This window comes from Dipodomys ordii, unplaced genomic scaffold (assembly GCF_000151885.1).
Source record: "Dipodomys ordii isolate 6190 unplaced genomic scaffold, Dord_2.0 Scaffold261, whole genome shotgun sequence".
NCBI lineage: Eukaryota > Metazoa > Chordata > Mammalia > Rodentia > Heteromyidae > Dipodomys > Dipodomys ordii.
In genome coordinates, this window is record NW_012267477.1 from 617,943 (window position 1) to 634,571 (window position 16,629).

The window sequence follows — 16,629 nt, forward strand, 5'->3', positions numbered from 1 at the left end:
ATCATTAAAGGTTTATGTGAAGGAGAAGGGAAAGAAGGGAGATCAAACTCAAGTTTATGTAGAATTATTTCTCATAATTTGGCATTTTAAAAATATTGGGTCCCAAAAAATTGGGTGTAGGAACTCATAGCTACAAGCCCAAATACATTGATAGATAGCTATAAAGTGGGTAATTTGAGAACAATATGAGAGATTACCACCATTAATGTGAAGTCTTGTGTCACGGCGACAGCTAAGATACACTGAGAGCATCTCAGGTGTTGTCTCTAAACCTATAGACAGGTTGCGAGATAATGAAAGAGTGAACTTATGTGTATAATCTTCCCTTGAGAGAATAGCTCCTCCAGACATCCAGCTCATGCAAGGCTACCTGGAAAGTCATTTCACTTGGATAAGCTGCACCAATTTTCACCCCCAGCAAGTTTTGGGTAGTTGGAGAATAATGGAACCAATGACAAGACTCAAAATAAATCCACATAACTGTAGCCATGAGATACTTACCAGTGTCAAAAGAATGTGTCTTCATCCTCTTCAGTAAATGCTGCTGACAAACTTGGTTAAAGCAGGAGGTTACAATGCTTGATAAGAAATGTACTCATAAAAAAAAGAAATGTACTCATTATCTTGCCCATGTAATTGTAACCCCTCTGTACAGTATTTTCACAATAATAATTTTAAAAAATTAAAAAAAAGAAAACTAAAGCTAGATCCTTATATATCACCCTGCACCGGAATCAACTCCAAATGGATCAAAGACCTCAGAGTCAAAGCAGACACTCTGGAAACATTACAGGATGGAATAGGAGAAACCCTAGGCCTCCTTGGCACAGGCCGAAATTTTCTATATAGAGAACCAGAAACACAAGAAATCAAAGAAAGGTTGGACAAAGGGGACAGCATTATTTTGCAGACATAGCTAGCAAGGTCAATAGAAAGCCCACTGATTAGGAGATCTTCATTAACCATACAACAGACAAGGGTATCATATCTAAAATATACATGCAACTCAAAAAATTAAATACCCCAAAACCAAATCTTCAAAGAAACAACTGACCAATAAATAAGTGGGCTAAAGACTTACAGAGAAACTTCTCTGAAGAGGAAAGAAGGATGGCCAATAGACACATGAAGAAATGCTCAACCTCTCTAACCATAAAAGAAATGCAAATCAAAAAAACATTGAGATACCACCTCACCCCAGTTAGAATGGCTATAATCAAGAACTCTAATAACAACAGATGCTGGAGAGGATGTGTCCAGAAGGGAACCCTATTATATTGTTGGTGGGAGTGTAAACTTGTTCAACCACTTTGGAAAGTAGTATGGAGGTTCCTAAAAAGATTACACATACAACTCTCCTATGACTCAGCAATCCCACTTTTGGGCATTTACCCAAATAATCACAAACAATACCATATGAAAGTTACCAGCTCAACTGTTTATTGCAGCATTATTTACCATAGCTAATATATGGAGCCAACCCAGATGTCCCTCAGTAGATGAATGGATCAAGAAAATGTGGTATATATATAATGGAATTCTATGCCTCCACCATAAAGAATGACATTGCCCCATTTGTTAAGAAATGGAAAGACTTGGAAAAAATTAATTAAGTGAAGTAAGCCAGGCCCAAAGAAACATAGGTCCCATGGTTTCAATTATTTGCAATAACTAGTATATGTCTGATAAGGTCAGATAAGGTGATGTTAGGTGAAATGAACCCCAAGATAAGTATTCAAATGTGTTTTATTTCATGTGATTGTTTCTAACATACTTATAAGATGATTTCTTTTTTGTGTTGAATGTTCCTTCTCCACTTTATAACCCCTGCTTTCATTGTATTTGATGTTGGTATAATTTGTGGAGTGGAAGGGCAAAAACAAATCATTTAATTAGGGATACAGGTGGACCAGTGCAACAATATGTACAAGTTGTTATGTCGAAAAATGAACTTTACAACTTTGGCAGGGGGGGAAAGCTGGTGGGGGTGGGGAAGAAGGGGAGGGATGGGAAAGGGAAACAAAGGAGGAGGCAAAAATGCTTGGTAAGAAATGTACTCATTATCTTGCCCTTGTAATAGTAATCCCTGTATATGGTATTTTCACAATTAAAAAAATAGAATGTGTCTTCAAAAATTGGGGATGGGAAAACTGGGTATCTACATGTTGAATATAGAATCTATTTCCTTGATCTCACAATTTCAAAATAAAATGCCAAATGGATCAGATATTAATGTGAGACCTGAAAGTTTAAAACAACCCTAGGAAAACAAGGAAAATACTTGAAGATAAGGTCACAGGTAATTGTAAACTGGAATCCTGTTGCATATGGGCAAGAAATGAAAATGGGGAACACATCAAATTAAAAAGCTTCTGCATATCAGCTAGGAAATATATATATGAATAAATATGTATGCATATATAGGCATATACATGTGTACACATATACATGTATATAAATTTATAATGTATATACATATATACATAAATGTATATATACATTTATCTATATATTCATATACATATAATCATATATCTATATCTTATTTATCTATCTTCACATATACTCTGGATAGTGTCTCTGAACTTCATTTTTGCTCAAAGCTAGCACTATGTGCCTTTGACCTCAGCTCAACTTTTGGATTTTTGGTAGGCTGGCTTTAAACCTTGATCCTCAGATCTCAACCTCCTGATTATCTAGTATTGCAATATTGAGTCACCTGCACATAGCAGGAAATTAATTTTTTAATCCTTTATTAATTTATTTTTATTATTTTTTAAAACATTTTTTTGTCTGTCGTGGGGCTTAAACTCTGGGCCTGGGTGCTTTCCCTGAGCTCTTCAGCTCGAGGTGAACACTCTACCACTTGAGCCACAGCACCACTTCCAGTTTTGTGGTGATTTCTTTGAGACAAGAGTCTCACGAACAGGAAATTAAATCTTAAAGCAAGTAATTTATTTCCTATTTTTATATGTTTCATTGTTTTACATCTCACTTGTTCTATTAAGGAAGTTCTTTCAATTGTTTGTTCCTTTGTAATATCTTGAACAACTTGTGATGTTTCATACAATTTTCAGCTTTTATACTTTCTTCCAACAATTGATGAAGTTTTATGTTTTTATTTTTATGATTTCAGATTGGTAGACAAAACTTAGAATCAAATTTAAGTGAATTCTAATACCATCGCTTAGGGGGAATATTTCTGAGAATGTGGGATATAGTGATGATCCTGGGCTGTGAGCTATCTCAAACCATCATTGTGATCATTACCTTTGTTGTAGAAGTGAAAATCCCTGTTCCTTCTCTGGTTTCTTGCAGAGTTGCAACATTAGGGGTTTGTGCATTTCTTGTCATAAACAGGCTGACATAATCACAGAGTTGAGGCCTGGAGAATTCCCCAGAGAGGTTGCTGGCTCAGGTGAGAGTATCAGCAGCTAACACTGGTTTTTTCCACATTCTGTTGAAATCCAAGCTTATGTACCCCAAACCCTAGGAGAGCTTCACAGAACTGGAGAATTCCTCACTCCTAGTTCCAACTTCTCTATTTAACTAGAAGAACAGAAGCTAATGACTAGACTCATTTCCTATATTAAAACAAGTCCTGCTTTGAGAATTTTTGACTGGCTTGTATTTTACTATGTAAATCACAAAGGATGCCCTAATATGAGAGGAGACATGGCCATGTCTGTGCTTCTGGTACTGAGGGGGAGAAATGAGACAGAGATACAGAGTAGCCTTCCCAGAAAATTGAATGAAAAGCTTGCAATAGTTGTGAGAGCTAGGCTGCATGTGAGAAACACTGTCAACAGGTAGAGGCACCAGAAAGTGCAGCAGGGGCAGCCTAACCTCTCATTTCTGCTTTCCTGGGAGGTTTATGTTATGGGTTGTATCAATGTGGGTGGGTTTACTATCGTACTTCTGACAGTAATAAGTGGCAAAATCTTCAGGCTGCAGGTTGCTGATGGTGAGAGAATAATCTGTCCCAGATCCACTGCTACTGAACCTGGATGGGACTCCAGAGGCCAACCTTGAAGTGTTATAGATCAGAGGCTTTGGAGCTTTCCCTGGTTTCTGCTGATACCAGTTTAAATAATTGCTAATACCCTGACTAGCTTTGCAGGAGATGGTGACAGTGTCTCCTGGAGATGCAGACAGGGAGGAGGGAGACTGGGTCATCCGGATGTCACATCTGGCACCTGGCATTTGAAACATAAAAGCAAATATCCACAGATATTCATGTTATTACAGGATTTCCCTACAGCCCAGTAAGCACATGCCATAATGGATAGAGAAATGTTATCCTTCCTTACCTGGAAGCCAAAGCAGGAGGAGCCCCAGGAGCTGAGCAGGGGCCCTCATGTCCATGCTGTGTGCTGACTGGGACTGACTGCTGAACAGGGTGTGAACAGCCAATATGAAGTCATTGTGACAGTGGGCTGTGATCTTGGCATATGCAAAAAAGATGGAAATAGCTCATCTCAGGAAATCATCACAAGTCTATGGAGCCCAAGGATCTTAGTTTAGAACAGAGAATGTGATTTACCTACACATCACAAGTCATGATCAATCCTCTGTCCTATGAATATATCTCTTGGTGCCTTCAGGGTGAAGACCTGGTTTACTTGAGTGCCTTAATCTCAATTTTATGTAATGACATGAAAGAGAGGATTAATAAGAAAATTGAGTGTTTCAAGCTCAGAATATCAAAATACCTGTGAACATAAGAGAAAATAGAGTTTGTCATTTAAACTATTCTAATTTCTCTAGGCATTGCATCATGTGACTGACAGGGCAGAAAAATAAGCTGCTATATTTTTGAGGAACTCATGCTTCAGTCTATTCCAAAACATACATATAAACACAAGATAAAATATGATTACAGGCTAACACCTATAATCCTAGCTGCTCAGGAGCCTGAGATTTGAGGATCATGGTTCAAAGTCAGCCCAGAGAGGAAAGTCTGTGAGTTTTATCTCGGATAATCCACCAAAAAAATCCCCCCAGAAATGGTGCTGTGGCTCATGTGGAAGAGCACTAGCCTTGAGCTAAAGAGCTGAAGGCATTACCTAGACCTAGATTTCTAGCCCTACAACTAAAAAAATGATGGCTTCTCCTCTACTAGATATAAGACTGAGTCAAGTTATTCCTTATTTATGTTACTTTACTTCATAAGATAGAAAATTATTAAGAGCAATATAGTACTGGTTCAAGTATGCCATGTCCTGATGTCTGATGGCTCGATGGCTGGAGCCAAAGCTTGTTGCTACCAGAAAAGGCCAAAGTTACTTCATTATTTGTGACTTGTCACAATGACCATGTATTTTTTTTTCACTGTGGGGTTTGAACTCAGTGCCTGGGCATTGTCCCTGAGCTTTTCTGCTCAAGGCTTAAGTGCTCTACCACTAGAGCTCCATTTCTGTTTTTCAGGTAGTTAATTGGAAATAAGTGTTTCATTGACTTTCTTGTCTCAGCTGGCTTCAAATTGTGATCCTCATATCCCAGACTGCTGAGTAGCTAGAATTACTGGCAAAACTACCAGTGCCCAGCTCCCTTATGGGTTTTTAATGCCTTATTTTCTCAAATGCCATACTGTGTTAATGTCTCATGTTCTCAAAAGGGCTGTAGTACATCCATAGTTCGTTTAATATTCCAGATCAGATTCAAGGTAAATCACTTTCAAGCTCCATCCCATTAAGCACCTGTCCCTTAGTCCTCTTACATCTCTTTCTTATTACATGTGCCCAAATTTCTGTTACTGCCCGGAAATGAGAGGGGCTCACCTCTACTTTCTATACCTGCAGATCAGAACTAGTACCCTAAAGTAGCAAAGGAGAGAAAGGATAGCTGCTGTGAAGGTTGAGTAGCATTGTGAATCATTTTAAATATCTCTTTGTTTCTGCATTAGTCTAGGTGTGAGAGGGAGGCACAGATATGTTTGGGAAGTAACTGAATTGGTTGGAGTAAGCTCGGCATTCAAGATGACACTATGGCAACTTCTGATTATTTAAATGGGATTGCTAGATGTGGAAACTTAAAAAATGAAGTCTGTTAATTTTAAGACCAATGACTTTCATACATTGGAATTTGTAATCGGGTTGAAACAAGACTAAGGACAGGGTGGCACAGCCCCAGCTATGGTGTTCTGATCTCCTCCCAGGGAGGATGCAGGTACTCTATTCAAGAAAGGATCAGAACTCTGGGGAATCCTTGTGATCTGTGGAATCTGATCCAGTGACTGTATGTCTAACTGTTGTCCAGCCTTGCCTCTGGGTGTTTGAAGAGCTTGTCTCAAGTCTTGATTCTTTTCTAATATCTTAATGACATTATACATTGTCAAGAGCTTTCTAGAGTCTCTTTGCAATCCCAGTGATAATTGTAAACATCTATTGACTGTACACTTCATAAAGAAATTAGAACTGCAGTAGAAATTTCTCTTTTAAGGCATTGTTCTATCTAGAACTCAACTTATATCTATTTACAATCTCTGGGTCTCAGAGTGGTGCCTGGTTTATGATCATGGACGAAAGAGAAATCTTGAACCCTTCCTAACCCAAGTTCATCCTGAATTTTTAGTTTCAGTGAAAAGATCCAAACTCATTTTTTCATATTATGAGAATACAAAGTCTGAATGTGAAAGTGCATTGCCAGCCCAATTAAGGTACAAGCATGACACCTGTCTAAAAATTAAAAATGTATGGGGAATGGCTCATGTGGTAGAACACTTGTATAGGAGTCAGGAAGCTTTGACAAAATGAATATATTCTCCACTTTGTCACTCAATGTATTTAACATATACATCCTATTATTTTAACAATCTGTATAGTTTAAAATGGCTTTGTTGACTGCTTTTCTGTGCATTTGCATTGAAAGCATATTGATAATATGAATATTGACATAAAATAGACCAAATTTCATAAGCTTTACATTTATATGAATTACACATTAAAAAATTTTTAAAACCTATTATAGGTAATTGAGGGCTGTAATGAGATTTTTCCTCACAAGAGTTTGTGCCTTTGATCCTGCTAGATTGAGCCATGAATCAGTGTGTGTGGGGAGGTGAGGGGGGTACCAGTTTAGTCCTCTCAGCTTCTGAAGTACTCTGAACCCAAGTTCAACACTGCTGATGTGCTGCTGGTCCTGGTTCCTTCCCTCTCCTGGTCTTTGACTCTCTGAAGATGCCAATAGAAGGCCATTGTGTCAGAACTCATCTTTATCTTTTTTTCTAAGAGACGATTATTAATTACAAACAAATGGAACTGAGAATTGTGCTAAGATGTGAGGCCTCTTAATTCCAACTTTTACAATCATAATTCTGAGCACACACTTGGGAGCTTGCATGAGCTTCTTGAAACACTAAATCCTCACTTTTCTGATATTATCTCATTTCTTCCTTGTCTTTGAGATCATCTTGCTCTTGAATTATGTTTCTTCTGAGCAAAAGTAGTAGATACCATTTCTAACAAATGGAAATTAAGTTGAAGAGGACAGATTTGCCAATAGAATTGGAACTTCTAATCTAGGCTGGCTTGAATGAGGCAGGGGTTAGGACATTCATAACCATTGAAGGACAGACTATAGAAATATTTTTTTCCTGTAAGCAGGATATTTGGGAAGTAAGAAATCAAAATATCACTTAATAAAGATGTGTTTAGAGAGGAAAGAAAGACATTAACTTGCAGAATATCAGTGGCCAGCATAAATTGTGTTGTAGATTCTTTAATACGTAACTTCAGAAAACCTCAAAACAACCATTTGTATTTGAGTAGCTGTTTTAGTATCTATGAAGTAATTGATTGAAAATAAGCTATTTTATAATTTAGTGAAGTGGAATGTCCAAAATAATTGATGGGCACTCCTCATATGTAACGACTGGTTCAACTATTAAATGAGAGACTCAGTGCCATGGGTATTTTACTAGAGCTAAGAAGAACAGAATATTAGATTGTAGAGAAAATTCTTCCTTTAGAATCTGGCTGCTTCTGAGAAGCACTGTCAATAGGTAGAGGAACTAGGAGAAGCAGTTGGGGCAGGCCAGTATCTCACTTCTGCTTTCCTGGGAAGTTTTTATCATGGCTTGTATCACTGTGGGAGGGTAATTAATATGCTGTTGACAGTAATAAGTGGCAAAATCTTCAGGCTGAAGGCTGCTGATGGTGAGAGAATAACCTGTCCCAGATCCACTGCCACTGAATCTGGATGGAATCCCAGAGGCCAAGCTAGTTGCATAAGAAATCAGAAGCTTTGGAGCATTCCCTAGTTTCTGCTGATACCAGGCTAAAAATTTGCTAATACCCTGACTGGCTCTGCAGGAGATGGTGATTGTTTCTACTAGAGATGCAGACAGGGAGGATGGAGACAGAGACATCTGGATGTCACATCTGGCACCTGACATTGGAAACATAAAAGCAAATATCCACATTATTAGTCATGTTATTACAGGACTTCCCTGAAGCCACAGGCATCACTGACCACACAGGGTGAGAGAAGTATTATCCTCCTTACCTGGGAAGCAGAGCAGTAGGAGCCCCAGGAGCTGAGCATTGGTCCTCATGTCCATGCTGTGTGCTGACGGGGACTGACTGCTGCACAGGTGTGAACAGCTTATTATGAAGTCATTGTGGCAGTAGGATGTGATCTAGGCAAATGCAAATCAGCAGGGCTGGACAAAGATGGATATAGCTGCAAGGCTGGCTCATCTCAGGAAATCATCATAGGTCCATGGTACCCATGTGTCTTAGTTTTTGACTAGAGAATATGATTCAAACAGGACAAGTCACAATCAGTCTGCTGTCCTGTGCATAGTTCTATTGGTGCCTGCAGGGATGAGGACCTGCTTTTCCTGTGTGTCCTAATCTCAATTCTCTGTAATGACTCTAGAATGGGATAAGATAAAGGCAAAACGAGTGTTTTATATTCCTTATATGGAGGAAGTGATGATATGGAGAGAATAGAGTTTCTGGACATTTTAAACTGGTTTAATATCTTTATGCATTGGAACATTCTCACTGCCATAGAAGAGAGATATAAACTGTTTTTATGTTCAGTCTATTCCAACACACACATATAAACATAAAGTAAAATGTGGATTCTCACTGGGCCCCGATGGCTCATACCTGTAATCCTAGCTACTCAAGACCCTGAGATCTGAGGATCATGGTTCATAGCTAGTCTGGGCTGGAAAGTCAGTTGGAATCCTATCTCCAATTAACCACTAGAAAACTGGAAGTGGCACTATGGCTCATGTACTAGAGCACTAGCCTTGAGCTGAGGAGCTCAGGGATAGCGCCTAGGCCCATAGTTCAAGCCTCTTGACCATCCCCCAATCCTCACAAATGTGGACTCTCCTTAAGACCAGGTATAAAGCTGAGACAAACTTTCCCTTATTTGTCTTTACTATATAAATTAGAAAAACACTTAAAACAAGGGAGCAATTATAACAATGGCCTAAGTAAGCCATGTCCTGTGCTCTGATAGCTTGGACTCTGACACAAAAGCTTATTGCTACCAGAATAGACCAAAATTACCTCAGTATTTGTGATATACCACTATCCCCAGCTAGACATTTTAGTCTTGGAATTAAAACCACAAGTTATCAATGTACATGCTATGTTTAACAATCTTACGATGACATATAATAATTCAAAAATGCAAGGCGACTAATTTATCCAAAATCTCCTTCCTCACGTGGAACACTAATAATTAAGAAGCATGTAGTCTCACATGGAAGGTGGTCAAAACCAAATCAGTGAGTAAGAGAAAGGACATTGAGACAATGTCTTTATATATCATGTTGTTTCTTTCTCATTGATCTTCCAGTGTTATGATATCTTCTCTGGGTCTTCATTATGTTCTCACCCTTGCAAATAAATAGGATGATACCCAGACTCTTCCTTTCTGTCTGGGAATATTAGCAATCTCAAAGCTAGATTAGGTCAGAGAAATTGTCTGTAACAGGTATTGAGAAGAACAAGGCAGACTGATAGCTCATCCTCCTAACCAGAAAAATTGCTTTGGGCCAGAGGCCTGTGAGAGCTTTTTCTACCTGTGAAGAGAATAAATTTCTACTATCTTGAACTTCCACATGCTGACTCTGGTGTTCCAGAGGTCTGCAGGTGAAGGGCTTGGAGAAATCACTGGCTAAATATATCAAGAGCCTATTGCTACAACGTTGCCAGCCCTACCTTTAATGATCTTCACTGGATACTGGTGTGTAAATCCTGCCACCTGCTGGAAGGAATGGTCAAAATGAGGACAGATTGGTTTTGGTCTAAGTCTGAGCTCATGAGAAATCTAGCGATAAATTGTTTATAAAGACAACATTGGGATATGATAAATCATACAGGATTTTAAATATCTACACAAAATCAGAATAAAAGAGAATACCCTTAGGAGAGAAACAATTAGGCATAATGTCTACATGCCTCTTCATATTTATATAAAATTATGTATATACATATATATCTAAATGAACTCAATGATACAAATCAAAAGATCTGTCTTTCTTCTTTCAATTTTTGATGATACTGTTTTCTTTATATATGGTGAATTCAAGTGTACATACTCAGGAGGGTCGAGGGACCACAGAATTGTATAGAATTTGAGGTAAAAATTGTGAATAGGGGCAGCAGTGGAGCTCACAAACATGGATGTAAGTAAACTATACCACCTTATATATTTCATAGGTGGAGACATGGGGGTGGGACAGGGAGAGAGTGAGGGAACAGAAGAGATAGTACAAAATTATCTCATTATCCATTATCACTGTACTCATCTGATTCATATAATAATAATCCCTCTGTAATTCACCTTTATAATTACAATAAAATAAATACATTTTAAAAGATGAGTAGTACTTATGAACCTTGAGAAAAATGGAGAAAAACATAATGGACAGACACAATTTGCCAATGTGAGGAGGAAATCAGTTACCAATTAAAGAATTTACCTGAACAATTTTTCAAATAATTCTGAGAGATCAGGAAATAGATGAACTCATAAAAATAAATTGATAAGAGTTAAATAAAAGAATAGCCAACGTTGGGAATGATGCCCACTGTGGGTGGTCATCAACTTAAGGAGGAATTCTTCACCTGTTTTCATACACATTCAAAATACATATACAGAAACCTACACAGAGGCTATTAAGATGTTATAGAATGTCAATTACAAAGTTTTAAAAAATCAAGCATAGAGTGAAATTGTGCTAATCACTATCATTACATCCAGATAAATTCATTGTAGGTTGGATATATTATTTGTCAAAAATGCATATAATACAAGCTGGGCTCCAGTGGCTTGTATTACAATAGCCTGAATGGCCTGTAATCTTAGGTACTCAGGAGGCTCAGATGCGTGGATAGTAGTTCAAAGACAGCCCAGGCAGGAAAGTCTGTGAGATTCTTATCTCCAATAAACTAATCAGAAAACCAAAGTGGTGCTGTGGCTCAAGTGGTAGAGAGCTAGCCTTCAACTGAACAGCTGAGAGACAGTGCCCAGGCCGAGTTCAAGCCCCATGACCAACAAAAAAAATCATCTAATATGAATATCCTGCAGAAACATTTTAGGTAGCCAAGCTACCTTACATGCCTCTGAACACTACCCATTTTCTACTGTTGGGAAAAGACATCTAACAAAAGCCTATTTTTATAATCATGGTATAATTATGATACACTGTGATATAGTGGTCGTTTTCTCTTTTGATTAGACTATATGTGTGTGTGTGTGTATATATATATATATACATTATATATATATATATATATATACTATATACTATATATATATGTCTATTGGAAATTGTGACTTGTTACCCCTGATCGGTATCAAGGAAGAGTATTAGTACTATGTATCAATCACCCATGAAAAGATAAGAATTTAAAATATTATTCTAGATTTCTACTGAGCACACACTGCTTTGGAGATAGTGGAAAGGAAAAAGAATAATAATTATTGATCCATTGGAATGCAAACCATCATAAGTTGAACATTATCTATGTATGTGAGAACCTCCAAGTTATTCAAAATTACTGTTAAAATATTCAAAATTACTGTTGAACTTTTTAAATTAAATTTAGTGACATAGATAAAGAAGAAAAATTAATGTCAGAAAAATATATATTAAAAATTATTAGTTAGTTTGTTACATTTTCTACAAATGGAAAGGGATAGAAAGATCTTGGACACCTGTCAAAAGTTGCAAAGATATAAAGTGAATAGACACAGAAGGCATGTGGGTCAAACCAAATAATTTTGAAATAAGCTACTAGATACTAAGGTTAACTTCTTTTGAGCATATAAATGAAGCAGAACACCAGGGCATTTTGCCTACTTTTCTTCTCAGTGCCTATTGCCATTGGGGTAATAAGCAAAGCTGGGGTGACTGCAGGACAGCTTCTCTTTAGCCTATATTACAGTCATGACGGAATATCAGAAGAAAATGCAATAAAAATATGAATATAAGAATTTCTTTTTCATTGGGCATAAGGAATAGACAGTTTTTCAAGGCATTAATGCACTAACCCTATTTATAGCCTCAGTTTCCCCTGTTCAGTAACAGTTCCAAATATGAGAAACACACTAAATAGATAGAAAAGGGATCATGGTGAAGCTTAGTTTCAAATATTCTCTAGATAGATTGTTCTACGCCATCTTCCCTTGCCACTACATATTCTTCAGTGATTATGCAGTATCACAGGGACTGGTGCAAACAATGACCATGGGAGAAAGCAGGACTGAGCAGGACTGAGCTGTCGCAGCAAAATCTCTCATTCATTCTCTGTGAAGTTTGTGGTGGAGGCTGAAGGACTGAGAGGGAAGTTTACAAAACTGTGGAGAGTAATAATTGGTTATGTGAATCACAGGGAGGCTGGTGATGGTCAGTGAGAAATCTGTCCCAAATATTCTCTATGGAACCCACCAGGGTCCCAGACATTCAACAAAATGGCCATCAGATGAGCACTGTAGGAGCAGAATCTATTTTCTTCTCGTCTTAGGCTAAGCCATTCTTCTGGTTGGAGCTCTTCAAAAGACTGGCTTGACTTGATGTTCCTGGTGATCATCTTTCCTATACATACAGTCACAAAGATTAGAGGAAGAATAATCATCAATTGCTCAAAGACACTTTCTTTCATGAATAGAGAATGGTCACACATTGCAGCATTGGTCTCATTTAAATGTGTATGGCTAAGAGTTTTTCTAATGTATCAACTTTCAGACTAATGTAGATGATTTTATTTATTCTATATGCCCCAAATCAAGTTTCAGTTCTTCAGGATATCACTCATCTAAACCTCCAGTCTATCCCCCAAGAAGCAGGATGAAAAGGAGTGTGTGTGGTGGCACTTTTTTGATGTCCTCACTCATCTGAATCACTCCAGAAAGTCTTCTGGGGAAATCCTGTAACTAGAGCTCTGAGCTCTGAGCATCCAGCCATAGGCCTGTGGATCCTGTGCAAATCATCGGCAAGGGTGAGAGCCAAAGTGTATTAACAATGAGCAAGAGGATTTAAACTGATAAAAGACAAAATACCATATCTTAATATGATTCAATATGAGAGTATTGAAAGTTCAGAATCAAAACTGTAATGATCTGTATTCTCCAGTTAAGTTTATACATACAAAATAGCTTTCTATTAAATCATTCTAAATAGCCAATGTCAACATAGAAAAGTAAATTACTGATATAGTATGTAAATGTGAACATATCATTTCAAAACTTTGTTAATATGCATGCATATGATGTCAGAGCATGAAATATATTCATGTCATTAAATAAAAGAATGAGAGTGCACATTCATTCTTCCAACTCAGACTCTTCTGAAGTGTAAATATATATTGGAATTTCACCTTCAATGATTTGAAAGCACCTCACTATCTCCCAGCAGACTCTTTTGCTGTGAACTATGTGAGTTGTACTTTGAACTAGGATGAAGATGGTGTCAGAATTCTAGGCTGAGCTGGCACTCTTAATCTTTATAATAAGGTTTAGAGGAGAAGCCATTTTATATCATATGAATAAGCTATTCCTCATTAAAACATCAGTATCAGTTCCTTAGCTCATATTTTCCTTAATGGGTTAAATCATTTATCTTATTCTCATAATTAAATTTTTCTGACATTGAATAATTGTTTTCTCATTTTTTGTACTAGGATCTCATACTTGGAGCTTGTCCTTAGTTTCAAGTTACATCAGCGTCATATTGCACTTTTTTTTGGTTCTCCAATGGAGAGAAAGATATTTGTCTACCGAGTAATAGTTCCTATTAGTGAATAATGGTATTCCAACACTACAGGTGTATTTTGGGTATTGAAAAGTCATTTGATTGGACGGGGGGGGGGGAGGCTGGTGGCGGATGGGAAGGGATAGGAAGGGGAAACAAAGGAGAAGGCTACAGTACTTGATAAGAAATATACTCATTATCTTACCTATGTAATTGTACCCTCTTTGTACAGTATTTTCACAATAAAAATAGAAAAAAGAAAAGTCATTCCAGGCACTGGAGAACTGTGTAGATACTTCTCTATCTGCACAAGGGTACATATGTTTCTACAGATGGAATGAGAGAGACATAAGCTTACATTAATACCTTTAATTCCTTTTCCAAACCACAGTTATGTCAATTGTCTTTCAATAGAAATGAAAATCATTTATGAGTGAATATCTTGACTCTAATTATTTTAATGAATAATGCAAGGTTGCTGTATTCTTCCATTGATAACCACTCCTAGTCTTCGACATCATATATATTTCCATTGTGGACAACATCCACAAACACACATACCTGCTTATCTGCAATGTGTCTGTGGTCATCATTGTTCATTTGCCCATTGAAGGTAGCTTCCTCTCTTGGCCTTGGTCTGATTCCCACACTGGGATCCCCTACTAACAGCGAATATTGTTGCTCCTTCTTCTTAGTTAGAATCACTTTGAAAACAGTAACACTGCTCCCATGTGAGGATACCCTTTGGACTCCAGTATGGCCAAACTCCTCATAGGGAGAGTTACTTTTACTCTCTTACATGCTTTTGTCCTCAATCTTGGGCCCCATTGCCTTAAATTGAGTCAATGAGACACGTGTTTCTTTAGGCACTAAAATATTGGGACCTGGTAGAATTTGCTGATTTTGGATCACAGTAAAATCAGGTGAATGAATGAATGAATACTTAGTAGAAACAGGATGCCTGCTGCTGAAGAAAATGTGATTAACAATGCATAAAGAGTTGGGGGCCAGTGGCCTATTCCTATAATCCTAGCTACACAGGAAGCTGAAGTCTAAAGAGTCTTACGACAAACTCAACCACAAAAATAAAAGTGTAGGTAGAGATCAGGCAAGCAATCTCTGGCATCCAGGAATGATCAGGCAAAGATACATACAATTGTGAACATTACCTCGGATGGGAACGAACAGTATTCTCAACTTTGGGATACAGAAAAATTATAAATGGAGCAAGGCAAATTGTTATCTAGAGTTAATGGTATAAGGTTGAATGGTCATGGTCTTTGTTATAAGGCAGAACTCTCATGCTTTTACATTGCTTTAATTTCACACAAATATTATTATGGAATCAGAGCAATGAGTAATCATCTGTGGTATCAGTAATACCTGTGGGAGATGTGAAGAATGTGTCACAGGTTGCACTTTTGCAACAGACAGGTCCTTTCATAATGGAATACAAGCAGGGACAGAATGCAGTATATCTGGAAGGGATCAAAATGGCATCCTACCCACAGAACCTTGATAGGTGCTGGTCTTCAGCAACCAGAGACAATCAAGTTTTCTGCATTTGCAGCTGATCTACTCAAATAAAACTGATTATTCTTGGGGACACTGGGCCTTTACTGAATTGCTGAAATGTGGTCAGCTCTGTCCAGGCTCTGCTTATTTGCATATACCCGAAGCACAGTCCACTGACTTGAGGATTTCTTCACAGCCCAATCATATCCTCTGCTGGAGTCAGCACACATTATGGCCATGAATTTCTCTGCTCAGCTCCAGGGGATCCTGTTGCTCTGGCTTTCAGGCAAAAAAGACAACACTGGATATTTTTTCAGCACAGTGTGGTGAATTCATTCTGGCATTCAAGCGAAGTTCTTCTACAACATGCTTATCAGTAAGGGTTTTTGTTTCCATGTTTCCTCTGTCAGGTGCCAGATGTGACATCCAGATGACCCAGTCTCTGTCCTCCCTCTCTAATCTCCAGGAAAGAGAGAGAGTCACCATCTCTTAACATACCATTCAAGCATTAGCAGCAGCTTATCCTGAAATCAGCAGAAAGCAGGAAAGCTCCTAAGGTCCTGATCTACTTAATAGTCAGTTTATAATCAGGTGCCTGGTCTAGGTTCAGTTACAATGGATCTAGGACAGAGTTCATTTTCACCATCAGCAGCGTGCCTAATACTGTCAACAAGGTTAAATACTCCTCTCACAGTAATACAAGTCATAACCTAAAACTCCCAGGGAAGCAGAAATGAGAGTCTGGGCTGTCCCAACTGCTCCTGTTTACCTGCTGAGAGTATTTCCTAGAAGCAGCCAGGCTCTGAAGGTCATTGTAAGACTTGTGTACAAAGGCGAGAAAGGCTTTTCTGCATACTAACTCTCTTCTTTTTTCTCAGCTCCAGAGGCATAGA

The 16,629-nt window shown here is 38.0% G+C and overlaps 2 gene segments (V, D, J or C); both read right to left on the reverse strand.

The window, feature by feature from the left end:
• LOC106001068 overlaps positions 1 to 16,629 on the reverse strand; it is a 195,450-nt gene that overhangs the window by 73,215 nt on the left and 105,606 nt on the right.
• Positions 1 to 16,629, reverse strand: part of LOC106001081 — a 42,190-nt gene that overhangs the window by 17,030 nt on the left and 8,531 nt on the right. Inside the window, 1 exon segment of the V gene segment in view lies at positions 8,506 to 8,638. Coding sequence covers positions 8,506 to 8,560 — 55 coding nt within the window.